The 27,237-nt window shown below is 42.0% G+C and overlaps 1 protein-coding gene across 1 annotated transcript in view; it reads left to right on the top strand.

Moving 5' to 3' along the window:
- Positions 1–27,237, top strand: part of ryr2a (ryanodine receptor 2a (cardiac)) — a gene marked incomplete in the record, with an annotated part of 281,993 nt that overhangs the window by 187,309 nt on the left and 67,447 nt on the right. The window contains 14 exon segments of the mRNA XM_014340412.2: positions 2,749–2,841; positions 2,987–3,157; positions 3,685–3,744; positions 4,943–5,077; positions 5,286–5,398; positions 5,652–5,748; positions 5,895–6,007; positions 8,941–8,992; positions 11,354–11,401; positions 11,502–11,601; positions 12,010–12,089; positions 15,989–16,065; positions 17,847–17,920; positions 18,972–18,989. Of these exon segments, the coding sequence (XP_014195898.1) occupies positions 2,749–2,841; positions 2,987–3,157; positions 3,685–3,744; positions 4,943–5,077; positions 5,286–5,398; positions 5,652–5,748; positions 5,895–6,007; positions 8,941–8,992; positions 11,354–11,401; positions 11,502–11,601; positions 12,010–12,089; positions 15,989–16,065; positions 17,847–17,920; positions 18,972–18,989 (1,231 nt within the window).

Raw genomic sequence — 27,237 nt, 5'->3', positions numbered from 1 at the left:
ATTCAGCTGTACCTTCTGAAGCCAATGACTCTGATCTCTTTAGTATTATTTACAATCAGAAGTAGAAGATTTCTTCAAGATTCTACAAATTATATATATGTGTTCTGTGCGCCTCCTCCTGCCAACAGCAATTATCCGAATATTTATGATGACTGTATGACCCGGAGTTGTACTGAAAGTCCGAGGTATACAAGGTGAGCAGGAATGTTGGCAGCATAATTCCTTGCGGAGCTCCTGCACTGCACAACACCATATTAGACTGAGCACTGCCAGTCTCACATACTGTGGCCTGTCTGTGAGGTGTTCAGTAATCCATGAGGACATGTTTACTGACATTTCCTGTAGTTTCGCCCTCAATAGGAGTGGCTGGATGATGTTAAATGCATTTGAGAAATCAAAACAGGTGATCCTTACCTTAAATCAGTGTATCAGTCAGTTGTCCCATTACTTTTGAGTCTCTGAAAATTAGGACTAGTGGATCAAATTTGATGTAATTCCTAAAAATGTGTATTAATTTGCAATAATTTGATTAACCATTGAATTAAAGCTAAGGCTCGGTGGCCTCAGAATCTCATCTCTGCTTTTCACGGATGATGTGGTTCTGTTGGCTTCATCGGGTGAGGGCCTCCAGCTCGCACTAGAACGGTTCGCAGCCGAGTGTGAAGCAGCGGGAATGAGGATCAGCACCTCCAAATCTGAGGCCATGGTTCTCAGCCGGAAAAGGGTGGAGTGCCCACTCCGGGTCGGGGATGAGTTCCTGCCCCAAGTGGAGGAGTTCAAGTATCTCGGGGTCTTGTTCACGAGTGATGGGAGAAGGAAACCGGAGATCGACAGACGGATTGGTGTGGCGGCTGCAGTAATGCGGACGCTGCACTGGTCCGTCGTGGTGAAGAGGGAGCTGAGTGTAAAAGCGAAGCTCTCAATTTACCGGTCGATCCACGTCCCTACCCTCACCTATGGCCACGAGCTGTGGGTAGTGACCGAAAGAACGAGATCGCGGATACAAGCGGCGGAAATGACCTTCCTCCAAAGGGTGGCTGGCCTCTCCCTTAGAGATAGGGTGAGAAGTTCGGCCATCCGGGAGGGGCTCAGAGTAGAGCAGCTGCTGCTCCACATCGAAAGGAGCCAGCTGAGGTGGTTCGGGCATCTGACAAGGATGCCCCCTGGGCGCCTCCTGCGTGAGGTGTTCTGGGCATGTCCCAGCGGGAGGAGGCCCCGGGGCAGACCCAGGACACGCTGGAGAGATTATATCTCTCAGCTGGCCTGGGAACGCCTTGGTGTTCCCCCGGATAAGCTGGAGGAGGTGGCTGGGGAGAGGGAGATCTGGGCTTCTCTGCTTAGGCTGCTGCCCCCGCGACCCGGCCTCGGATAAAGCGGATGAAGATGGATGGATGGATTAAAGCTGAAAGTCGTCACTTCAATTAGATCTTGACTGTAAAATCCAGTTTGGTGGAGAAAAATGACAAAAGATGCTTAACTGTACACCATCAATCGTGATCTATGTGTTCTTCAGTTTAAAAACAACTAATGGAGAGTTTACCTGAAAAGATGAGTAATGAGTTAAAAGCTTAACCTAACTTATTGTTAGACTAAAGCATTTAGCAGTGATTTTATACTTTTATTAAAGTTTCCAGGAAAAACACCATCAAAGCTACTTCTATGCTAATTCACTGGATAGAAAGCTATATAATGCACTATATTACTGCTGCTGGCATCTGACATCAGTAGATTCACATTATAAATTAGGAAGTGTGTCATCAATGACAGGAGCTCATTTGAAAACAAGGATGGAAAATGCCCTTCATGTAATTAAATATATAAATGTTGCTGTCTGCAAGTTGCAAGCATAGCTCACATGGTGGGGTTTTTTCTTTTGATCTTTGGGCTGAAGGAAAGACTATACTCGGTGTATCAATGCTCAATCAACAATCTTTTATTCCATACAATTCAACACTTTATGAGCATAAACCATCCGGATGGGGAGACATGCATGAAGAGGGTCACAGCAAAATCTCAAAATGATGGAGCGTTACTCAAACTCTTATAGCCTCTGGTGGCCCCCACCTAGTCGTAAAAACCTAAACATACATACTTTCTAACTCTCAGTGAGCCTGAGTTATGACCTTGGCTCCCTGTTTTTCTGCTTCCAACAAAGGTGGGGGTGGAGCTGAATGTGCTCTGTGCTCTCTGCACACAATATTCTCTTCTTAACTCAGCAGTATGAAATGTCATAAAACAGTGTAACTCATTCACAGTAAATCACAGGATAGGATAATACGAACCTATCTAACAAATCTAATGATTTTCACATTCTTTTAATTCAGAAGTATAATGCAAACGAAAACTACATACTGATTATACTCTCTATAATAAGAAGTATGGTGTGGCTTACAGCAGTATCATGATTCACTCATTTCGATTACAGCCATAGGATAACATATGATAGCATAATAATCTCACAGTATTCACACCCACGAATACCTTGTTAGACCCATGAATTTTTTCATACCTTGACTCAAGGTGACTCACATGGTTAGCAGTGGGTCACTGACCCCAGGACCACAATGCCAATAGGTATTAAATACCTGGGACTCTCATCAGTTGTTTTAGAACTGAAGAAGCCTCTTACTGAGAAGTAAAATGTCTTTACAAACCAAAAATATTGTCCAGTTGCCTTCTTTTCAAAGACAGTACAACACATAATACAACTGTGCTTTAATTTAAGAAAGTCCTGTTTTCTGTCTACAGAACTTCAAGAGAGAAGAGCAGAACTTTGTGGTCCAGAATGAAATTAACAACATGTCCTTCCTTATCACTGACACCAAGTGCAAGATGTCAAAGGTACAGACACATAGATGCTGGACACATTTGAGGACGTGCATACCAGTGACCTTATTTTTAAATTAAATTAAATTGATTAATTAAAACTATTTAATAGGTCTAACAGTGTAAAGCGATGGCTGTTTAATGTTTGACTTTGCCACAGGGAATAGTTTCAGACCAGGAGAGGAAGAAGATGAAGAGAAAAGGTGATCGATACTCGATGCAGACAAGTTTGATTGTTGCTACTCTAAAGCGCCTGCTGCCCGTGGGACTCAACATTTGTGCTCCAGGAGAACAAGAGCTTATCGCACTGGCTAAGAACCGCTTCACTCAGGTAGCATAGTAGTGCTAGTAGATTACAGAAAGAACTGTTTCATTATAAAAATAGATATGATTCATTTAACTGTTTCTGTGTATTTCAATTCAATTTAGTTCATTTCATTTCAATTTTATTTATGTAGCACCAAATCACAATGACTGCCTAAAGGCACTTTATACTGTAATGACCCTACAATAATACAAAGAAAACAGATAAAACCCCAACAATCATACGACCCCCCTTTAAACAAGCGCTTTGGTGCCAGTGGGAAGGAAAAACCTTTGGCAGGACCAAGCTCAGGGAGGTGCGCCTATCTACCATGACTGGTTGGGGTGAGGCGTATGACAATAACAATAAATTATTTGCAGTATTGGTATTCCTGAGGTAAACCTTTAGTAACAGCAAAATAAGTCTGCGTTAGCTTTTTCAGCTAAAAAGTAAAATTTTGCATGAAGGCTAATTTACTGAATAAATATCTTTTATAGCATTTTGTAGGTCACAGAATACCTGTTGTTTGATCGAAGTTAATAATTCTTTTGCAGAAAGACACAGAGGACGAAGTTCGAGAGGTCATCAGGAACAACCTACATTTACAAGGAAAGGTAAGAAAAGAATCAGGCTTGTGACTGACACAAGTTACTTAAAGTGTACTTACACATTATGCCTCTGGTCTTCGATTTTGCCATGGTGTCAGGTTGTTGTCAGTTTATCTTATTCTTGTGGAAGTAATATCAAAGGACTGGTTTAAGAGTAATTCTTCAAATCTGGCACAAACATCTACTTTGACAGGATGAAGTGATTTGATTTTGATGGTCGGTGTCATAAAATTTAGAGTCAAGTATTCAGATTCAGTTTAAATTCCACACAAATCTAGAGTAACCTAGATGAACTAATGAACCTTTATGTCCATAAGATAAATAAGGCTACTTCACAGTGATATCATAGGTTATCCAAAAGATATAGAATAGGAAATTCAATCTGACAACAAGTGATTGAAGGAACTCTATCACTCCACATAGCCCCTATCCCACTAACATCAGGAGAGTTCAGGCTGTATCAGAAAGAATCATTCAATTTCAAAGTGCTTTAATTCTGCAGCCATTCACCGGGAACAACAGCAGTGGCTGCAGTGACTACAGTGAACTATGGGATGAAGTATTTCATTGATTATTCATAAACATTGAACATTTTGTATGTAAAACTTTATATTCAGCCATGTATTTTAAATTTAGTGTAAGCTTAAACTACAGCCTTGTGAAAGTGTATGATTTATTTTTGATACACTGTATATTCCAGAGTCATATGAGAAGCCATCTGCTTGACAGCTAAAGCTTCACCCACACTGGGTCAGGAAACAGGACAATGATCCCAAACACACCAGCAGAAAAAGAACTGAATCTGAAGTTATAGAGCAATCTAGAGTGACTGAAATACTGAACGTAGCAGGACCTTAAGAGTGCTGTGCGTAAATGAATGGCTTCAAACCTAAATCAACTGAAGCAACGTTATAAACAAGGGTGGGCCAAAATTCTTCCACACTGATTTTAAAGACTTATGAAGTCATACAAAAAAAACCCAACCAATTCAAGTTATTGCCAGCAAGGTAGTTATACAAGCTACTGAATCATGAGCTTTACATGCGCTGTCTCTGTGTTTTGGCTTTTGTTTTGTTAAAGTCGAGAGAGATGTAAACGAGTTGCTAGATGTTGGTTCGTACTATATATTTATATATTCACAAAGGTGCTTAACCTTGTGAATAGGCCAATAGCGTCATGCATTTGCTCTGTGTGTCTTACAAAGTCAGAGGACCCAGCAATTCGTTGGCAGATGGCCCTGTACAGAGACCTCCCAAACCACTATGAGGATACTACTGACCCAGAGAAGACTGTGGAGAGAATCCTGGATATTGGCCATGTCCTCTTCCACCTGGAGCAGGTCTATATATTCAAGTTTGAGTTGATTTTGCGCATTTTTGTGCCTACGTAGAGAGTATAGCTTTAAGGTACTCCACGGTCCTCTTAAACTAGCTGATTGGTCTTTATTAAAGCTGACCACATACTTCTCCAGGATAATATGGCTTCCAGATGGTAAGGTACACCAACTAAATATCCAGTTTACTGAGTGGTTCAGTTTGTGTCTTCAGGTGGAGCATCCTCAGCGCAGTAAGAAGGCTGTGTGGCACAAACTGCTTTCAAAACAGAGGAAGAGAGCTGTGGTCGCTTGCTTCAGGATGGCACCACTCTATAACTTGCCAAGGTACACACACACGCACACACACACACACACACACACACACACACACACACACACACACACACACACGTAAAATGAAGAAGAAATATTTAAAATTGTGCACTTTATTATTTTCCCACCCTCATCTACAGCCACACCTCGGGCTAGTGAGGAAAGATTGTGGATATATGTTGCACCTACAGTGCAGCCCTTTATAAGCAGCAGAAGATGGGTAGATAAACATTTATTAGTCATCCATGTATCTCTCTCATACTAGGCACCGGGCTGTAAACTTGTTCCTGCAGGGCTATGAAAAGTCCTGGATCGAGACAGAGGAGCACTACTTTGAAGATAAACTCATAGAAGACCTCGCTGTAAGTTAATTTCATTTAAAAAAACAAAACAAGTGGAATTATTCTGACTACTCTGGAATTTGTACTTGTTTTGAAGGCAAATTGTGTGTCAATTTCTTCAGTGTATAGCAGAGTTTTAGCACTTTGTGAATGTGTGTTGATTTCAGAAACCAGGTGAACAGGAGCCATCTGAGGAAGAGGAGGGGCAGAAACACAAACACATAGATCCCCTGCATCAGCTCATCCAGCTGTTCAGCAGAACAGCCCTAACAGAAAAATGGTGTGTATTTTACACACTACCTGTTAAAAGTCCCTATTTTTCCAGTTATTTGTTGCAGTTCAAGTCATTAAAGTCCAATGAATAGCTTGAAATTTCACAAAGGTAAGTGTTGAGCTGCCAGAGGTTAGATTACCCAAAACTGAAAAATAATGTACATTTCAAAATTATACCAAAAGGCCTTTTTCAAGGACACAACATGGGTTAACAATTCAAAGCTGTTCTGCAGCAGTGAAGGTTGATCAAGCCTTGAAAGCTGGTGCTACTAATTCCTACAGGTGTTCCAACTTGGATTACTTCCAACCCCCTCTGTCTGCATAAAGCAGTGTTGAACACACTGTGGTGCCATACCCTAGTGAGCATCAGCTGAACTGTACTGTACTGCAGAAAGTAGTGTGTTGCTACAAAAATGGTGAGAAAAAGACCATTAACAGTGGAAGAGAGAGAGACCATCATAACACTTAAAAATGTGGGTCTGTCCTGACAAAGAAAGTCAAAGTGTCAGTGAGTACAGTTTCCTTCACCATCAAACGCACTGAGAAACAAACTGTGACAGGAAGAGGTCTGCAGACCCAAAGACACGACTGGATCAGAGGACAGGTTTCTGAGTGCAGTCCCCAAGTGCAGTCACAAAAAAATGCTATGACAAAACTGGACCAGCCCAGGAAAGGAAGACCAAGAGTCGGCTGAGGATACATTCATCCGAGTCCCCAGGCTCAGAAATCACAAGTTAACAGCAGCTCAGATTAGAGCCCAGATAGATGCCACACAGAGCTCCAGTAGCAGACACATCTCAGAGGAGACTGTGTGAATCAGGCCTTTATGGTCAATCAGCTGCTAAGAAACCACGACTAAGGAAAAGCAACAAGCAGAAGAGATTTGTTTGATCCAAGAAACAGAAGGATGGACATCAGACCAGTGGAAATCTGTGCTGTGGTCTGATGAGTCCAAATCTGAGATCTTTGATTCCACCCACCGTGTCTTTGTATGACACTCATGAAGGTGAACGGATGGTCTCCACATGCATGGTTCCCACTGTGAAGCATGGAGGAGGAGGTGTGAAAGTGCTTTGGTGGTGACACCATTGCTGGGATTTTTTTCAAAATTGAAGGCACACTGAACCAGCATGGCTGCCACAGCATCCTGCAGCGACATGCCACCTCATCCAGTTTGTGTTTAGTTGGACCATCATTTATTTTCCAACAGCACAATGAGCCCAAACACACCTCCAGGCTGTGTGAGGGCTGTTTGACCAAGAAGGAGAGTGATGGAGTGCTGCACCAGACAGCCTGGCCTCCACAGTCACAGTGACCTAAACCCAATGGAGACGGTTTGGGATGAGATGGAGCGCAGAGTGAAGGCAAAAGGACCAACAGGTGCTCAGCATCTCTGGGAACTCCAAGACTTTTGGAAAACCATTTCTGGTGACGACCTCATGAAGCTCAGAGAGAGAGTGCCGAGGGTGTGCAAAGCAGTAATCAAAGCAAAGGGTAGATATTTTAAAGCAGAGGTGGGACCAAGTCATTGTTTTGCAAGTCTCAAGTAAGTCTCAAGTCTTTATCCTCAAGTCTCAAGTCAAGTCTCAAGTAATGTCAGGCAAGTCAGAGTCGAGTCTCAAGTCACTGGTGTAAAAGTCCGAGTAAAGTCACAAGTCTGAAATTTTGAATTTCAAGTCCTTTCGAGTCTTTAAAAAAAAAACGAAAAAAAGCATGTTGCAGTTATGCTAAATGTAAATATTAGACCATGTAATTTTTAAATCTGTGTTTTTCTCAACACATGACAAAATAGTGAACTTAGAAAATATACACAAATTGTGAAATTGCACCTCTTTAAAATGCAGCTCAATTAAACCTAGCTCCAAGAATAATTTTCACCGACAGTTCTGAGATAAGCTGCATGTTATTCTTGGATGCGGTTGTAGGACCGGCTTTAAAATCGCATGACAAAAATATCATACACATTAAAAAAAACTGCATCACCAACGTAGCCTGGACAACATTTGCTAGTTAGATGAAGTCAGCTATCTCATCGTAGCATATTTATATGCATATTTATAATTATACGGTTCTTGGAGTGAGTGCATACACTCTGAAGTTTAGTAACTTCAGGTCACTGCAACAAGCCCAGGTACAGTTTACCGACGGATGGGTCAGGACCTTGAAATGCACCGTGTAGAAGAAAGACCATCGTACCTATCATAAGTTTACCAGTCTCACAAATCGTCTTCATAAATACACATTCGTTAACCGTTTATTAATAGACCTTTGAGCTCAACGGTAATTAATTAGTAGTGGAAATAATTTCTGGTAGCTTACAGAAATGTAGCAGTGACAATAATATTGTATGCTGTAATCGTACTGGGCAATTAGTGATACAAAACAACTGTTTTATCCTGTGAATAAAAGTATATGTTTTTGTCAATGTACCATAATAACAGAAGCGAAACCAATATTGTGTCAGGACAATTCACTATTTATGCACAATAAACAAAGGAGCATAGCGCGACAATTTCTGTTCAGCGCCAGACTTGCTTGTAACCTATATCACCAATTATGTTATGAAAAATGACGTATTAACTACTACAAAACACTGACCTTGTGTAAATGCTTGGAGCAGACTAACCTGTGAGCTGGAGTGTTCTGGGACGTTATATTTGATCTTTGAATGGCTGCAATCCAGGCCATCCGTCGCGTCTTTGTTACTTCGGAAACATTTTTTCAAGTCAAGTCTAAAGTCATAAAATTAATGACTCGAGTCTGACTCGAGTCCACACCTCTGTTTTAAAGTATCTGAAACGTAAAACATGTAAATATTCATAAAAATAATGAAAAACTATTAAATGAGAAGATGTCATTTCAGTCCGTGGTGCACCAAAATAATTTTCCTTAATACAGCTATAATTGTGCTAACTTTTGTGAATGTGTTTGTTTTTGCAGTAAACTGGATGAGGATAATCTCTACATGGCCTACGCAGACATCATGGCTAAGGTATCTGTTGCTGAGTACCAACACTTTTGAATTGAGACTCACATAGCTGGCTTAGCATAGACGGTGAAAAAAACCGGTTATTGTTCTGTGGGCTGTTTATGTCATAGACCAGGGCTGATGCTTTTGGGCTGATGGATTACTTGCAGGGTGCTGTACTGCCTAATCAAATCACTTATTGCAACTGGCACCTCCCCTACCTTCAGTGTAGAATAGTGTAGTGTGGCCTGAAAAGCTAAGAGAGGAAAAAGAAATGAAAAACAGATGCACCAAACTGTGGCAAATTAGCCAAATGTTAGCAGCTGCACTGTTAACAGTAGCACTAGCAGTTACTAGTAACTAGTCTTCTGGATGGTAGAGTTGTTGTTGGTTTAGGATACTGTTAATATATCACTGCTTAGTGATTGCAGTCTGAATTGGGTCTGCTGGGTATATTTCTTCAGACACTTTATGCTGTCAAGGCCGGGAGACTAGTACGTGGGAGTGAACATAAGTGCAGACACAATACAGAGCGGAAATAAGATTTCACAAGTTTTATTGAAATCACAGAATAAACTATGGTGAGACATGAATACGTGGCAGGGGTTGCTCTGGAGGTGGGTAGCCGTCTGAGTGTTGAATGAGTGAGTTGGGTTCCAACCTTGTATTCTAGTAATCCAGAGGATGCAGCAGGCAGGAGGACAGGCAGGTGAGAGCAGTGAGTAATTTAAGTCGAGAGAAGCAAGTTGCAGAATGAAGCTGGGATTTGACTGTGGAGACCAGCGTCCAGAGGAAGGAGTAAGGTGGTGACTTGACGAGATTGCTAAAGGCACAAAAGAGATCAAGTACTTGGCATGAACAAAGAAACGAAGGGGTGAAGAACTGATGGCAACACTGGTTTTAAATACTGTCTTACTGAATGCCACAGATGGAAAACACGTGGAGAAGTGTAGGTGTTGAACCAGGGCTCCACCCCAAAAGGCAGATGCCGAGCGCAAGGCCAGGACAGAAAACCACTGAACACTCACCTGGATCATGACATATATAAACACAAAGAATGGTGTCTTTAGCTTTAGGACCAACCAGGTTCCCCAAAATAAAAAAAACCTGTTTGTGGTGAACACCTACACATCGAATAAAAAATTAAAGCATGTGAGACTCAATCATGCACACTTTGCCTGGCAAAGATTCTTTTTATATTGTTTATTTTACTTTACTTAACATGCCAGGCATTGTCAGGCACCAGGAGGAACCCAGGATCCAATGCATCACCATAGGGTCTGACAATGAGTCCAACGATTTCATCCCATTACTTAATGGGAATCAGGGTGCCATTACCTAGTCTGTTAGAGGTTTGTGCGTCTGTCCATGGATATGCCTCCCCCAGACCAGTGATACTGAACGATGTTACGGGCGGCATAATGTTCTCCACAGCTTCTCTAGACCCTTTCACATCTGTCACATGTGCTCAGGGTGAACCTGCTATCATCTGTGAAAAGGATAGGGCACCCGTGGTGGACCATTCTGGTATTCTACGGCAAATGCCCGACAGGCTCTACAGTGCTGGGCAGTCAGCAGAGGGTTGACAAGAGGAAGCTATGTCCCCAGGCCACCATCATAAAGTCGTTTGTTGATTGTTGATCAGAGACATTCATGTCAGTGGCCTCTCAATTTACCGGTCGATCTACCCTCACCTATAGTCACGAGCTGTGGGTAGTGACCGAAAGAACGAGATTGCGAATACAAGCGGCAGAAATGAGCTTCCTCCGAAGGGTGGCTGGCCTCTCCCTTAGAGATAGGGTGAGAAGTTCGGCCATTTGGGAGGGGCTCAGAGTAGAGCCGCTGCTCCTCCACATCGAAAGGAGCCAGCTGAGGTGGTTAGGGAATCTGACAAGGATGCCTCCTGGGCGCCTCCTGGGTGAGGTTTTCCGGGCATGTCCCACCGGGAGGAGGCCCCGGGGCAGACCCAGGACACGCTAGAGAGATTATATCTCTCGGCTGGCCTGGGAACACCTTGGTGTTTCCCTGGACAAGCTGGAGGAGGTGGCTGGGGAGAGGGAGGTCTGGGCTTCTCTGCTTAGGCTGCTGCCCCCAGATAATTGGAACAAAATGGATGGATGGATGGATGGATGGATGGGCCTGCTGCAGGTCATTTTGTAGAACTCTGGCAAGTTTCATCCTGTTCATCTTTGCACAAAGAAGCAGATACCGGCCCTCCCCATCATTCGTAACATCTGGTTTAAAAAAACAAAGATGGTGACACTGAAAACACTCAGTTTGATGCCTCAGTGCTTTGGAACTTCCCGTCGCTGATGTGGCTATATCTATCCTAAGTAAACAGTCTGTAGTTTGTATGTTTTTTTTCACCTTTCTCCCTTCCTTCAGAGTTGCCATGATGAAGAGGATGACGATGGAGAAGTGAAGAGTTTTGAAGTAGGTGATCAATCGGTCTTGAATCTTCCACTAGTCTCTAGTTTTTAGCAGTTTCATTTTTAGATGGTCTGCAATGATATGCGTCACCTTTCTAACAAAGGAAAAAGAGATGGAGAAGCAGAAGCTGTTGTATCAGCAGGCTCGGCTGCACGACCGTGGCGCTGCTGAGATGGTGCTCCAAACCATCAGTGCTAGTAAAGGTAAGTCTTGCCTATCGCCCCCTACTCTTTACTGTAACTCAGCGGTGGCAAATATATTACGGCCCTTGTGATAGAACCAGGCTGTCCAATCCCTATGCCTGCTTACTCATTGATGTGTTAAAAGTAATTTGTTCTGGATATGACTGTTTGGGAGCCTTCTCGATTTTTCAGTTGATTTTTTTCTGTACTTCGCACATTATAACAATATGTGAACTGTAACCGATAATAATCAGGATGTGTTAATACCTCTCTGACATTCTGGTTTAAAAATATGCTGTGCAAAAAAATATTAGTAAAATAATAAAAGTTTTTGTTTGTGTTAGAATTCAATTGTTCTTTGTTATAAACAAATTTAAAAAGCTAACAAATGCTAGTGAGTCATTTCGAGTGGGTGTTCATCTCCTCCAGGTGAGATGGGTCCCATGGTGGCATCTACTCTGAAACTGGGCATAGCTATTCTCAATGGTGGGAACTCAACCGTACAGCAGGTAATGCTTCGCTACTTCACTGTTATTTATATTGACTGCTGGATTATAGCTATATTATCTATTTTCAAATGTTATTTTTACAAAGCATATTCAAAGTAACTGGTACAAGTGTGAAATATAATGCATCTATTCCACTGAAATTTAAAATTTTTCTCATAGATTTTTACCTCTCAGTTGTAAAAGGTTTTGTCATCACCCTGGGTGGACAGGCGATGTGGACACCTACGTTTGTGAATGAACTTGAGAACGATGCAACATAGAATTTTGAAATTGACACCATGGGTGTATCTATTAAAGATATCAGATGAGTTCAAATCTCAGTAACCTTGGCTTCAAGGTCAGGGTTCGGAGGTCAAATTTTATGAAAATCTTGAGAATGCAGCGCAAAAGGGCTGAAATTGATACTATGGTATACTGCAACACACCTTTGTGTTATGTTGCCCAGCAAGACACAGTGTTTTAAGATGCACTGTTCTTTATTTACAATTTAGCCTTACCGGGTTGTTATCACCAGATTTCTTACTGAAGGTGCCTCCTCAAGCGCAGCCATCTGCTCTCAGTTCCTGTCCCTCCTCTAGGTCCTGGCACTGCTCCCTGAACCCACTGCACCACCCCTCCCCCGCAGCTGAGGCACAGTCCACGGCCCACCACATGGCCCTACAAATTCCCCTGGAGAGAAAATCAGCCCCGACTATGTGGGCCCTGGCCTGTGGATCACCTTGAACTTATAAGGCTGGCAAGCCAGATATGACTGGGTGATCTAGGCATTGACATCTTTCATGTGGTGGAGCCACTGCAGCGGGGCACGATCTGAACAGGGAGGTAATAACGAAGAGAGTCCACCACCCGCTGGATCGCCAGGCACTGCCATGCTCTACCTGGTTTCTTGTTCTGAGAGTTTCCAACTGATGTAGACAGCGTGATGGTCGACCCCTCTTACTTGCTGGGATGAAACAGCCCCCAGCCCTCTGCTCAACGTGTCAGTCTGCAGAACACAAGGGAAGAAAAAGTCTTCATTACCTTACACTGTCTGGCACTGCTCCGTCCACTGGACAAGATCTGGTTCACCCTTTTAGGGGAGATCAGTCAAGGGACTGGTGACCTCCGCAAATGTTGAGATGAACCAACAATAGTAACCAGCCAGCCCCAGCAACCACTTCACCTCCTTTTTGGCCCCGAGATGCGGGCAGCTTGCAGTGGTTGTGGTTTTCTCCATTTGAGAATGCAACTGCCTGCCTCCCAGGTGGTACCCCAGATACTGTACCTCCCTTTGTCCAACCGCACACTTCTTCATGTTGGCCTTGTGCCCTGCCTGCCTCAGGGACTCCAGGGCTGCAGGCCACCTGCTGCATATGATTCGATGTCACCATGGATGGTGCATGGATCCATGGATGATCATCCAGCTAGGCAGTGGCGTATGCAGCATGTGGACACAGCATCCTGTCTGTGAAGTGCTGGAAAGTGGCTGGGGCTCTGAACAAGCCAATGGAAGTGTGACCATTTGGAACAATCTGTATGGACTGGAGAAGGCCATTTTTTTGTCCAGAGACAAGTCTGCCAGTAGCTCTTGATTAAATCCAGCATAATGATAAAACGAGCAGTACCTAACCAATCCATAAGCTTGTATCTGAGGCATGGGGTAAGCGTCAAACTGTGACACCTCCTTCACCTTGTGGTAGTCCACGCAGAACAATATAGACCCAGCTTTCTACACCACAAAAACTATGGGGCTACACCAGATGTTTTGTGACTCTTCTATCACCCCTATCTCCAGGATAACAGCCAATTCTTTCTGAGTAATTTGTCTTTTCTGCTTAGGCAATCTATAAGGGTGTGAATGCACTGAAACCCCAATGCACATCTCAAAATGGTACTCTGTGAGAGTGGTGTGACCATGCAGGGGAGAGCCTGCAACCCTGTCCGACTGCACCTTTTCATAGTCAACATCCCACACTCACTCTGTGACCAATAGTTCTTGCCGCTTGGCAGGTAATTTTGAGATGGATAAAGGGAGCAACACAAGTACTTTAACTCCCAGTGAAAATTGTCTCAGCCAAGCTCCCCAATTGTACAGGTGAATGGCCTGGTAAATGGCCTGTATTTGTATAGCGCTTTACTAGTCCCTAAAAAAATGAGAGTCTAGCCTGCAATCTCTACTTTGCTCATCCTAATGAATACACTTAAAAATTATAGACTTTCCAGTCTAGTTCAACCGCTCTACCAACCCGTCATTCTGAGGGTGATGGATGCTTGGCCAAACATATTTGATGGACAGTAATTAAACAGTTCTTTTAGTGTACAAGACATGAAGCCCTGGTCAGTCAGTGTCTCTTCCAGGATGCCACTACTTCAGAATATCTGTTGCATAATCCACCAAAAGTAATACAAAGTCATACCCTCATGCACTATGGTGAAATGGCCAGATGAGATCCATGCCAGTGCACTTAAATGGACCCTCCATTAGTGGTAATGAGTACAACATCCTGGGCTGGATGCACACCACAGGCGCACATCCCTTCAAAGGCCAAAAAAAAAAAAAAACAGGCCATGATTTGTTCCCTTTTTTTATTGCATGTGGCCAGTAATTGGGTTATAATGAGCTGCCTGTAAGATCATTTCTTAATGGCTTTTCTGCACCATCAACTGGGTGTGCCTGCGTGGAGCCCGAGTCCACCATAGCCCGGTCTGTACGCACTTGGCACCTTACTAGAGTACTGTATACTCCTGGACCAGAGGAAGTCGCTGGAGGGCCAGTGACATGGAACACTCGCCCCATCTCCATCAAGCGGGCACTCCCAGTGGACATGTTCCAGCCGCAACTCCAGCACTCCTGCCCCAACAAATGTGCTGCTCTCGTTGAGGGACGCAAGAGAACCCACACAGGGAGAAGCGTCATTACATGTTGGTGCCATTAAATGTTGGTGCCATTAAATGTTGGTGCCATTAAATGTTGGCAGCCAGTGCACTACAGCTGCTGGCTACAGTGGGACCTCGCGGGGTTTCCTTCTCCGGGCCGGGACAAGCCAACTTGCTGCCAGCTGCGACTGCCACACCAGCTCCTGCGGCACCAGGTGATCCTCAGCCAGTATCACATGAAAATGGACCCCGTTCCACTTTTTCCACTGTGAGCCACCTCGTGAACTTCTCCAATGTTAGCATTTCACAGCAGCCTTTCCCCTTCATTGGGCCAGTCTGCAGGCACCTGGCCACCGCCTTATGGAGCCACCTGGCATAAGCAAATGGCCAATTCCTCAGCTCCATCCAGAACCAACAGGAGTGGTCTTAGGGTGGTGAAGCAGATCTAGGATCACTCAATGGACATCAGGAAAGTAAGTTTTTGCTACAACCAGAAGGCTAAGTGCTGCCATCTGGGCCTCCCTGATGATCTCCAACTCTGTTGGCCAGTCTCCCGTCGCACTGCCCTCTAAACCAACTACACCACCCCTCCCCTGCAACTGAGCCACAGACCCCACCCTTCCACACAGATCTACTAAAAATCTCATACGAGTCTGAACCTCACTGACCTTGACCTGAAGGTCAAGGTTAGAGGTCAAGTTTTCTGAAAGTCTTGTGAATGTGATAATTGGAGAAGTAAGTCATCCAGGACTTTGACACTGATAACATAGGAGTAGTAAAAATCTCGGACAAGTTGGAATCCCAGTGTCCTTGACCTCAAAGTTAGAAGTCAGAGATCAGGTTTTTGGAAAACCTTGCGAATCCGATAACTTGAGAAGAAGGGGATGTAAGATTTTGAAATACATACTGTAGGTGTATCTACTAGGAGGCTGAGGGGTACCACCACCAGTATTTTTATTTTAATGACAGATGTAGACTGTTTTTTGTCAAATCTGAGTAAACTCCAGTATCTTATTGTGCTTTCACTGTGTCATCTTTAACAGAAAATGTTAGATTATCTGAAGGACAAGAAGGACGTGGGCTTCTTTCAGAGTCTGGCTGGTCTCATGCAGTCATGCAGGTATAAATAAGATTTCCTATTTCAGGGCTGAAGCAAGTATTTGTTGTCATCATGTAGAGGGTCTAACTCTTTGTTGTGTTATGTGAAAAAAAGAGAGATGTGATAAAAGTAGTTTTCCATGCACCAAGACATCTCCACTGCCTTGTATACTGCGTTATGCCATCTTGAGCAGTAGTGAAGATATGTAAGGATACTCTTTGTAAACTTAGATTCAGCTTTCACTACTGTCCATCTGGTCACCAAACCTACTGGCTTACAACTTTCACACCTGTCTACCACAGGATCAGTGACCTTCTGACTAATCGCATGCAGATGATTAGATTAGGCCCCTGCTTCTCTTTCACTGTCACATTGAACACCAGCATTATTAAGCTGTGTGTTGAACCTCCTTTTACATCCTCTCTACCCTCTGCATCCCTATCAATTTTCCACACACCACAGCTAAGTTTGATGATGAGAAGACTGTAGTTGGCACATCTCAGAAGAAGATGTGACAGCCTTTGTAGATGAAGCCCCAGGATGGGATACAGAGAACAACCCTTAGCTCTACCAAAACCAAAGAACTCATGATAGATTACTGGAGGCACAACAAATATCATAACCCAATACACATTGATGGAGACTGTGTGGCAAAGGTTCCTGCCTTCGAGTTTCTTGGTATACAAGCTTCAGAAAATCACTCCTGGTCCAGAGACTGCACTTATCAAGGCACAGCAGAGATTACACTTCTTGAGAAACTCCCCCTTCATTGCCATTCTGCATCTCTGTAAGATGTGCTGACAGCTCAGTGGCAGACAGAAAATCCCTTCAGAGGATCTTAAAGTCTTCCCAGAAACTAGCTGTACTCTAAACTCGCTTCTTTGGGGAAACTTTCAGCTCTCACTGCCTTAGCAGAGAAGAAAACATGATTCCATTTTGCACATTACCTGTTGAAGTTACTGCACTTTGGCAGACGATTCAGGTCCCTGTAATCATGAACAAACAGATTTATGAACTGCTTCTGTTCCAGAACCATACTAGAACTGAACTCTGCCAAACACTTATCTTGACTGACTGCCCAGCAAAACAGTAGTTACCTTTGCATTACAAGTACATGCTTCACTCTACCGTAGTGCAGTAATTCATATTGTATTAAATTCTAGTTATTGTGTTCTCTTGTACTGTTGTGTGTTATATTTCATATCATTATTTCTGTTATATTTGCCAGCACATTCTGCAAATTTGGTTGTACTTTGTGCAATGTTATTAATCTGATCTAGCGGGCAACTTTGTGTGCTCAGCACTTTTGTTTTTCAGGAAATGGCGAACTGTACAAACTCTTTTAGCAGGGTTTAAATTATTATTGTTTATATGTTGAGGTTGTTGTCATTTTGGCTGCAAAAGTTTTACTTGGTTCTATTTGCTGACAGTATTCCTAGGAAGGTAGTAAAAGGCACAGTTGTAGCAGAGAAAAAAAAAGCCACCAAACAACTCAAATAAACCAGATGTCAATTTAGGAAGAGTGTATGTCAGCCTGACTGAGCAAATGTACAGACCATACACACATAAAGGAGATGGACAATGGGGCATTCAAGACAACAATGAAATAAAAACATTGAAAACCACAATAGAGACCAATATTCAACATAAACATGGAATAAAACTGCTGGTCAGAGACTTGCACATATAGGATAAATCCACGGAAAAGGAAAACACTCATCAAACAAGGGCAAGACAAAAACATGAATAGAGCAGAAATGCGATGGATGTAGTGATTCACACTATATTTGTCTTTGTTTTAGTGTTCTGGATCTAAATGCATTTGAGAGGCAAAATAAAGCAGAGGGACTGGGAATGGTGACAGAGGAAGGATCAGGTAAGATTCCCCATGTTTATACCTTTTGGGCTAATTTTGAAAAAATACAGAAACGAAAACCAAAATTTATGAAACATCTCTTTTTCCGGGATTGAGTTTGACGACCTTAACTTTCTACCCATTGAAAGCATAGAGAATGTTAATATTAAAATACTTAACTTATCTAGGTCTAGTTAAAGTATTTAATTAACCTAAAGATGGTCAGTTTAAAGCTGCTTTTAAAACAACACAATATTCTGAAATAACCTTCAACACTGCAGAAACATTAAGATTGTAGAGAGCCACCATTTATTTTTCACATTGCTCGTTATAATCAATAAAAAGGTTTTTTGTTGTTTTTTCCTGTGTAAATGAGGTGGTAATTCAGTGTTGTTGGTTTGCGTGCATTATCAAGTATGATTTTCTGATGTACAAGCGTGCTGATGATTTGTCTTGTACATCTCTTGTTTGTAAACATTACAAAGACTTTTCAAACCATAAAAATATGTCGCCACTCTTCCCAACTCCATGAAAAAAGTACAGTATTCCTCTTAGTTTGATTAGTAGTATAGTAGTCAACACATTAAAAATTATAATTTGATTATCTAAATATAAAAATGTATATTAGTGTTACTGACAGTGCATTATACAATGTTTCACCTTGTACAGTGCTCCTATCCCTGAAGACTACATTAGGAAATGATAAGAAAGCTAGATTTCAGGCTACGTTGAAGACTAAAAGTCATACCAAATGTTGACTTTCAAAATGATTAACACTGTACAAACTGTTTTTGCCTGTCTTTGTCCCTCAGGACTTTTACATAGTACTGTAAATGCATATCATTGATGACAAAAGCAAATAAAAAAGGTTCTGGTGGTATATTTTTATATATTTTAGGTTTTCTTTTAATACATATTTTTTTATTCCACATGACGAAAAAAGCGCTCTTTTCCCTATATGTAATCTTTTCCTTTGTTTCTTACTTTCTTTCTTACTTTCTTTCTCTGTTTCTTTCTTCCCCCTGTTTTCCTGTTCTTATTTTGGTTTACTGCACTTTCTTTCCTCCCTCAGTCATCACTCATGAGCGTGGTAATTATGCCTTCTGCCATTTTCTTGTGTGTTGGTTGGCCTCTCTCACTCTCTCTCTTACACATACACACACACATGCACGCACGCACACACACATGTTGTGTCAGTTCTGTCCAGGTCCTGAGTGTGGACCTCTAAGGATGTCCTAAACCTGCTCAGTGCTTGAAGCAACTTTTTTTGCTTCAACTATTCTAGAGGTAGCCAGTTATTACCAAAGTCTTCTTGGTGCTTTTTATAATACCTCTGGGTCTGTAACTGATCTTTGTAGAAGATCTGTATTGAAGATACATAAATATTACTCCCCTTGTAATTTTAAGGTAAAATGTATCTTGTCATTCTTTTTAACAATAAGCAAACTCATTATGATACTTTGATGAAGAGTTTTAGAATTAAAAAATAAATAAATACATTTTAAAAGAAAAGAAAATCAAGACAAGGCGGAAGTCTTGTCTCGATTTTGTGGTGGAATCACAGTCTTCCTGCCACAACCTGCTGATCTATGGCTCCCCCTCATGATTTGTACAGTGTCTGGCACATTGTGAAAATTAGAAAATGACTAGTAGTCCCCCCAGCACAGCACACCTCCATCTGCCACCCACACCCCCGAATCTTACAGTTAAACTTATGTCAGCTGATTGTTGTGTCTCAGTACTGGAGATTGTATTGTGCTGGTTGTTAATTGTTGTGAATTGTACAACTCCCCTCTGTGTTCTCAGCCACAGTTTCTGTCTGTTTCTGGCATTCAGGGCTGCAATGAATAGATTGACTATGTCTAACCAGATACCAAATAAAATTGTAGACTAGACCTCTATTAAAGTTGCACACTTTAAGATTTTAGAATAAGGTATTGTATGTCTAGTGAAAGGTGTCACGGGTCATCATAAACCTACAGACTTTTATCAGTAATTTAACACAAACAATGCCGCTGCTTTCAGCTCAACATGTGTTAAAGCATCGTTCAGCTCCCTGCTTTGGTCTGCAGCTTTCCAGTTTGGGTTTTAAACATTAACATTCACCAGGTCACCCAGCAATTAGGGATAGGGTTAATTTCATTTTAGTCATGTGGTAAACAAACCTTTCAATTCTCTTACTTGTTTTTTTCACCTCACAGTTCTGATATAATATTTTAAAAAGGTTACATGTATATAGTTGTTAAAAAGAAAGTACGCCCCCTTTGAATGCAAAGATCATAATTGTCCTTATCAGGTTCTAAAATGATTAAATAAACAACACATGGCATATTGAATGATGTCATTTATTTAACACACTTTAAGACAAAATGCAGAAGCAGCGTGTGATTATTGGATCTGCAATAACTGACAAGAAATATCCAGAAAAGTCCAGCCATGGCAATTCAATCAGAATGGATTCTGGACTTTGACTGGGCCATTGCAAAACCTTGATAGTTTTGTTTTTTAGCTGTTCTCTTGTAGATTTGCTAATGTACATTACTCATTAACCCGTTGCATTGGCCCTGTTTGGGCTGTCGAACAGAAGGCCTCCCAAATATTTGACTCGAGAATGGTGGTATACAGAGGAGTTCATGTTGTCAGCAAGGTGCGCTGGTCCTGTGGCTGCCCCTTCACCACTGTGCCTATAGTAGTTGGTATGAAGCGTTTGTGTCGATATGTTGTTTGGTTTCGCCAGGTGTGCATTATGGACTGACATCTCCAGTTTGGCCTTGCATGCCTTAAAAACATTCGGCCTCATTTACAACAGTGTGTATTCAGAAATCAGTGATTCATGAATTTTTTGTGCCTGAATTTGTTTGTACTATATGAACATCCACTCCTTAAAAAATTGGCAACTATTTTGAGCGTTTCCCACTTGCGAATAGTCTCTGTCACCGCTGTTTCCACTGATGTTTTCTCTTTGGCACTGTGTTAATACAGATATGAAATCTCCCAACAAGCAAACTGCCAAAACTTCAGCTTTTGTAGTCATATTTGACAATGATCAGTTAATAAATTACACTGCCTTAGCAGCACCTGGCTGCTAATTACCCTTAATCCTAAAGATGCTCTTAGTTCTAACATAAATTTACTGTGGTGTATCACATCGTTGAAAAGCTGAGTTTGATTTCTCTAGCCAAAACCAGGCCTTACTACTGTCACACCTGTTTCCAATCAAGAAATCACATAAATAAGACCTCCCTGACAAAGTAGAGTACACCAAAAGATCCTCAAAACCAGATATCATGCTGCCATCCAAGGAAATGTAGGAACAGGTGACAAAAAAAGTAATTAAGATCTCTCAGTCTGGAAAAGGAAAAGCCATTTCTTAAACCTGTAGGACTTGAACGAACCACAGTGAGAGCCATTATTGACAGATAGCGAAAACAAGGAACAGTGGCAAACCTTCTCAGGAGTGACCAGCCGACCAAAGGTAACCCAAGACCGCAGCAACAACTCATCTAAGAGGTGACAAAGACCCCAGAACAACATCCAAAGAGCTGTAGGCCTCATTTGCCTCAGTTTGTGTTCATGACTCCATCATAAGAAAGAGACTGGGCAAAAATGGCCTTCATGGCAGAGTTCCAAGACAAATCCACTGCTGGTAAAAGGAACATAAAGGCTTGTCTCAGTTTTGCCTGAAAACATCTTGATGATACCCAAGACCTTTGGGAAAATAGTCTGGGGACTGACTGATGAGACAAAAGTTTAACTTTTTAGAAGGTGTGTGTCCTGTTAGATCTGGTGTAAAAGTAACACAGCATTTCAGAAAAGAAAATCATACCAACAGTAAAATATGGTGATGGTAGTGTGATGTTCCAGGACTGTTTTGCTGCCTCAGGACGGAAGACTTGTGGTGTAAATGGAACCATGAATTCTGTTGTCTACCAAAACATCCTGAAGGAGAATGTCCGGACATATGTTTGTGTCCCCAAGCTGAAGTGCACTTGGGTTCTGCAGCATGACAATGATCCAAAATACACCAGCAAGTCCACCTCTTAATACTTACAAAGTGGCTTAATGAAAGTCCTGACCTGAATTCCACTGAGATGCTGTGGCTCATTGCCAGTTTGATAATCTGAAACATCTAAATGTGAAAAACGTATAAAAAATAGGAGCTCAAGAAGGGGGCAAACAGTTCTTCACACCACTGTATATCCGTGATCTCATTCTTATAGTCACTACCCGTAGCTCATGATCATAGGTGAGGGTAGGGATGTAGATCAACCAGTAAGTTCACAAAAGAAATGTAGACTGGCTGGGCAAACTCCCACTCACTCTGAAATATCCGTAGGAGGATGAAGAGCTGGTCCAGTGTTCCACGACCAGTACGAAAACAGCACTGTTCCTCCTGTAACCGAGGTTTGACTAATTAATTAACTTTCCACTACACTACTATAGACCTTCCCAGAGAGGCTGAGGAGTGTGATCCCCCTGTGGTTGAAGTACACACTCTAGCCCACCTTCTTAAAGCCCCCAGAGGCACATCTGCAGATTTCCATGCAATGCGTCAACCAGGACAACCCAGGGCCTTTAGGAATTTAGGATTCCTAACCACTTTGAGGCAGTCTTTTTCCATGGCCTCACTGAACTCCTCCCACACATAAGATTTTGCTTCATCTATCACCCGAGCACAAAAACAGCTGAAAGGTATGTGGCTCTGCTGGTACCTGTCAGCTGCTTCCAAAGTCCCTAAGGCTACACAAGCCCTGTAGGACTTCTTCAGCTTGATCGCTCCCTTCATCTCCAGCACCCACCATCTGGTTTGGGGATTACCATCATAACAGGTACCAACCACCTTGCCCCTTTCAGCATGCCCGACAATGGAGGTTGTTGAGCAACCTCCAACAACCTCCAGCAGCATTCCTTCGTCCCTCGGAAGGCTGGAGGTGAGAGTCGAAGATCTCATGAACCAGGGCTTCTGGCAGGTGTTTTCAGCACACCTTCACAATTCTGTCCAGCATCCTTCGCCGCCACCTGATTAAACCAGGTGATGATCAGTTGACAGCTGAGCTCCTCACTTCACCTGATTTTCCAGAACATACAGCCACAGATCTGATGATAGGGTCACAAAATCAATCACGGACTAGTGGACCTGATCATTGAAGTTTCCCAGTAGGACATCTCAGTCACCAGATGAAGGGTACTCTGAACTGTTGTTTGTGCTTATGCGCCAAACGACCGAACCCATTCCCTGACCTGAAGGCACAGTGAAACAACTTCCACCAGCCAAAACCACAATGTACAGGCACAATGTAAATAATGAAACAGTACGTCTTGTGTTGTTGTTCATCTTAAGATGGATTTCACTAATTTTAAGACCTGATAAGTTTTTTTTATGACCTAATTATATAAAGCCTTCAAATTGAAAGGGGATGTACTTTCTTCTTCATGACTATACACACAGAGATACTCACACATTATATATGTATATATATGCACTGCTTAAAGTTAAAGGAACACTTTGAAAACATTGGATCCCAATGGAGTAAAAACCATGCTACATATCTACTAATCTACTAATATGAACTGGGTAATGTGTTAGCAATGAAAGGACATTCATTGGAAATGAAACCAATGAAATCAGAGTGAAAAAATAATGTGCGCAGTTTAGTCCATTTTGCTGACATTTCCTTGCAGCAACTCAAACTTGGTAGTTTGTGTGGCCCCCACATGCTTGTATGTATGCCTAACAACATTAGGACATGTTCCTAATGAGATTAAGCACAGTGTCCTGGGGGATCTCCTCCCAGATCAAGACCAGGCCATCAGTGAGCTCCTGGGCCGTTGGAGGTGCAATCTAACAAGGTTGGATGGACTGAATGTAGTACATTTTACAAGTACCTGAGGTATACTGTTGGATTAGGTCTGGTGAACATAGGGGCCTGACTAGTCAGTGGTATCACGTCTTTCATCCTCCAGGAACAACTTGCATACTCTCACCACATGAGGCCATTGTCATGCACCAGGACCCACTGAACGACCATAGCGTCTGACAGGGCCTGACTTCCAATAGGTATCATCCCGATACCTGTTGGCAGTCAGGGTGCTATAGAGATTGAAAATGTGACATCATTCAGGGGTAAAACTGCAAAGGATTCTGGGAACACGTGGCAAGCGGTACTAGCGCACGCAGGCTTTCAATTGAAAACAGTCACACAGCGATAAAAAGAAACGCAAAAAATGTCAAGAAGCTGTTGTATTATTAACTGCAATAGCCGGTCGCATGACAGCCACGGGATGCCGACGGGTAAAGAGATCGGTTGTTATCGGATTACGTCGCTGAAGAGAAATTGTTCGAGCCATGTTTCCGAAGTAACAAAGACGCGACGGATGGCCTGGATTGCAGCCATTCAAAGATCAAATATAACGTCCCAGAACACTCCAGCTCACATGTTAGTCTGCTCCAAGCATTTCCACAAAGGTCAGTGTTTTGTAGTAGGTAATACGTCATTTTTCATAACATAACTGGTGATATAGGTTACAAGCAAGTCTGGCGCTGAACAGAAATTGTCGCACTATGCTCCTTTATTTATTGTGCATAAATAGTAAATTGTCCTGACAGAATATTGCGTTTTGCTTCTGTTATTATGGTACATTGACAAAAACATATACTTTAATTCACAGGATAAAACAGGTTTTTTGTATCACTAATTGTCCAGTACGATTACAGCATACAGTATTATTGTCACTGCTACATTTCTATAATGCTACCAGAAATTATTTCCACTACTAATTAATTACCGTTGACCTCAAAGGTCCTATTAATAAACGGTTAACGAATGTGTATTTATGACGACGATTTGTGAGACTGGTAAACTTACCTTTGTTCGTACGATGGTCTTTCGTTCTACACGGTGCATTTCAAGGGCCTGCACCCATCCGTCGGTAAACTGTACCTGGGCTTGTTGCAGTGACCTGAAGTTACTAAACTTCATGAGTGTATGCGCTCACTCCAAGAACCGTATAATTATAAATATGAGCGTGGTGAAAGTTGGGCAGCACGCTAACGTCTTTTGTCCACTCTGTGTGCTCGTGAGGGTCTGACCCTTTCACACCTTTGATTTTTTTCCTCGTATCTTTTCTTTGACTTTTCATCAAGTCTGTCTTTGTACAGACCGGCATTGTTCTCCTTCGTTTTGTACATACCTTTTTTGGGGGGCAAAGAAAAAGCAAGAAGGTATTGGAACCGGAGAATGAACGTTTTGCGGTGCTCCAAATGCTTGCGTTTGATGCATTGCTTTGATTGTTTTGCCACTAGTACCCGGCATGCGATGCGCGAAAGTCACGTGGTCTGTCAATCTCTATTGCCTATCCTGTTGGTCTGTGTGTTTGTCCATCAATATGCCTTCTCAGACTATCACTGACCCATCACTACACCATTCATGCTGATGTTACAGGCAGCATAACGTTCTCCACTGCGTCTCCAGACCCTTTCACGTCTGTCACACGTGTCAAGGTTAACTTAATCTCATCTGTGAAAAGCTGAAATGCTGAATGGTGTTACTGGCAGCATAAGATATGATTGTTTGGCCGATAAGTTCACACCAGTGACCATTTTGTAGGTCTGGCAGTGCTCAACGTGTTCCTACTGATGGGTTATGGTCCTTTTACAGTGCAGTCCTTCTAGAATAGCTCCCTATCTTCTGAAATCTCCTCCATGCTCTTGACTGTGCTAGGAGACACAGCAAATGTTCTGGAAATGGCATGTATTAATGTGCATCCTGAAGGAGTTGAACTACCTGTCCCCTGTAGGGTCAGCTCTATAAGATAACACCAAAGCAGCTAAACTGATCAACAACACTCTCAGTTACTTAACTCACTATACCATATACCATATACCGTAGGTTAACTGCCTTGATGGTATCTTGATGGTATACTTGGATTAAAAAGTGTTCCTTTAATTTATATATAATGTGTGTGTATGTATGTATAAAATAAACTAATTAATTGCAGCCCTTCTCATTTCTAATCTTTGTACATTTCGCCCTCTTCAGTCTCCCTTCCTTTTCTTTTTCCTTTTGAATGTTGCACTTGAGACATGAAAGTGGCTGTTTTTGGCCATGCTGCTCCGCCAGTTTTGTGAAATCTGAACCATTTTTTCTTCCTTACCCTCTTTTTCTCTCCATTTACTGGCTGAGATGTGTTCTGTACTCACTGTATTTGTTCATTGTATGTTAACAAAACTTGAATAACCATGATCTTATAACTGATTTTTTTAGATTTTATGTTTGAACTTATTTTCACCCCAATATTGTGTCTTAAGCTCATGGTTTGGTTGTATATGTTGTATGTGTGTCTATAAATTGTAACATTTTTAAAAGACTAGAAGTGCTTTCATTTTTATCTTTAGTCAGTTTTAAGCAAGCCTTTAACATACCTATGTTATTGCCTTTACACTACCAGTTGTTTAAGTTTCATTGTAAGGACATGAAAAGAAAAAGAATTAGGGAACTGTTGGCTGTTATTTATACATTTGTGTTGATGCTGTTGATCTGTGATCTACTAACAGTTTATATACAAAGGCACCACCAATTGATTTTATTTCTGACAGCATTCTTCCAAGACCAGTGCAAATATGTGCGTGAGGGAGTAACAGTACACCAGTAGAAAGTGTAAGTGCAGGTTTTACATTTGTGCGTTTCTCTGAAAAAGTATAGTAAGTGAGATCAATGTGGGGAGGCTGGAGGAGAATCTATATTATTCATATAAAAGCACATACATATGTTAGAAATTTTTCTCTTCTTTTTTGTGGTCTTCAGGACTGAGACTCCAGACCATTTATAAATCTAACCCTAAGTCTTATGATTGAGCTATTTTATCCATCCAAGAATTTAATCCTGCCATTGTAGCACAAGGTGATTATGTAGAAATCCATGGGGAAAAAAAAAACCTTGGCTCGCATGAGCTGTGCTCTCAGTAAACAATGTGGAATTGTTTGGCCAGAGAAGGTCACACCAGTAGCGTGCTGGGGGTAAATTTTTAGGTCTCTGGTAGTCCTCATCCTGTTCCTCCTTGCACAAAGGAAAAGAGCCCAGTTTAAGTCCAGCTTATAGTTCTGTTTAGAATAAATTAATGTGTTAACGTGTGAACTATTGTTACCCATCTGCCGTAAAAGGCTACGGGGAGGGGCTATTGTCATCACAACACAAAAACCTTGTGAATGCAATAAAGGCAGAAGTCATTCTGAATTTGTAGTAAATGCATCTATGGTATCACTTTGAAATCCTAGGTGAGTTCAAATCCCACTGACCTTAATGTCAAGGTAAAAGTCAGAGGTCGAGTTTTCTGAAAAT

Source organism: Haplochromis burtoni, unplaced genomic scaffold, assembly GCF_018398535.1.
Source record: "Haplochromis burtoni strain Fernald_Lab_line unplaced genomic scaffold, NCSU_Asbu1 Contig_367, whole genome shotgun sequence".
In the NCBI taxonomy this organism is placed as follows: domain Eukaryota; kingdom Metazoa; phylum Chordata; class Actinopteri; order Cichliformes; family Cichlidae; genus Haplochromis; species Haplochromis burtoni.
This window is presented reverse-complemented; position numbering and strand designations above follow the sequence as displayed.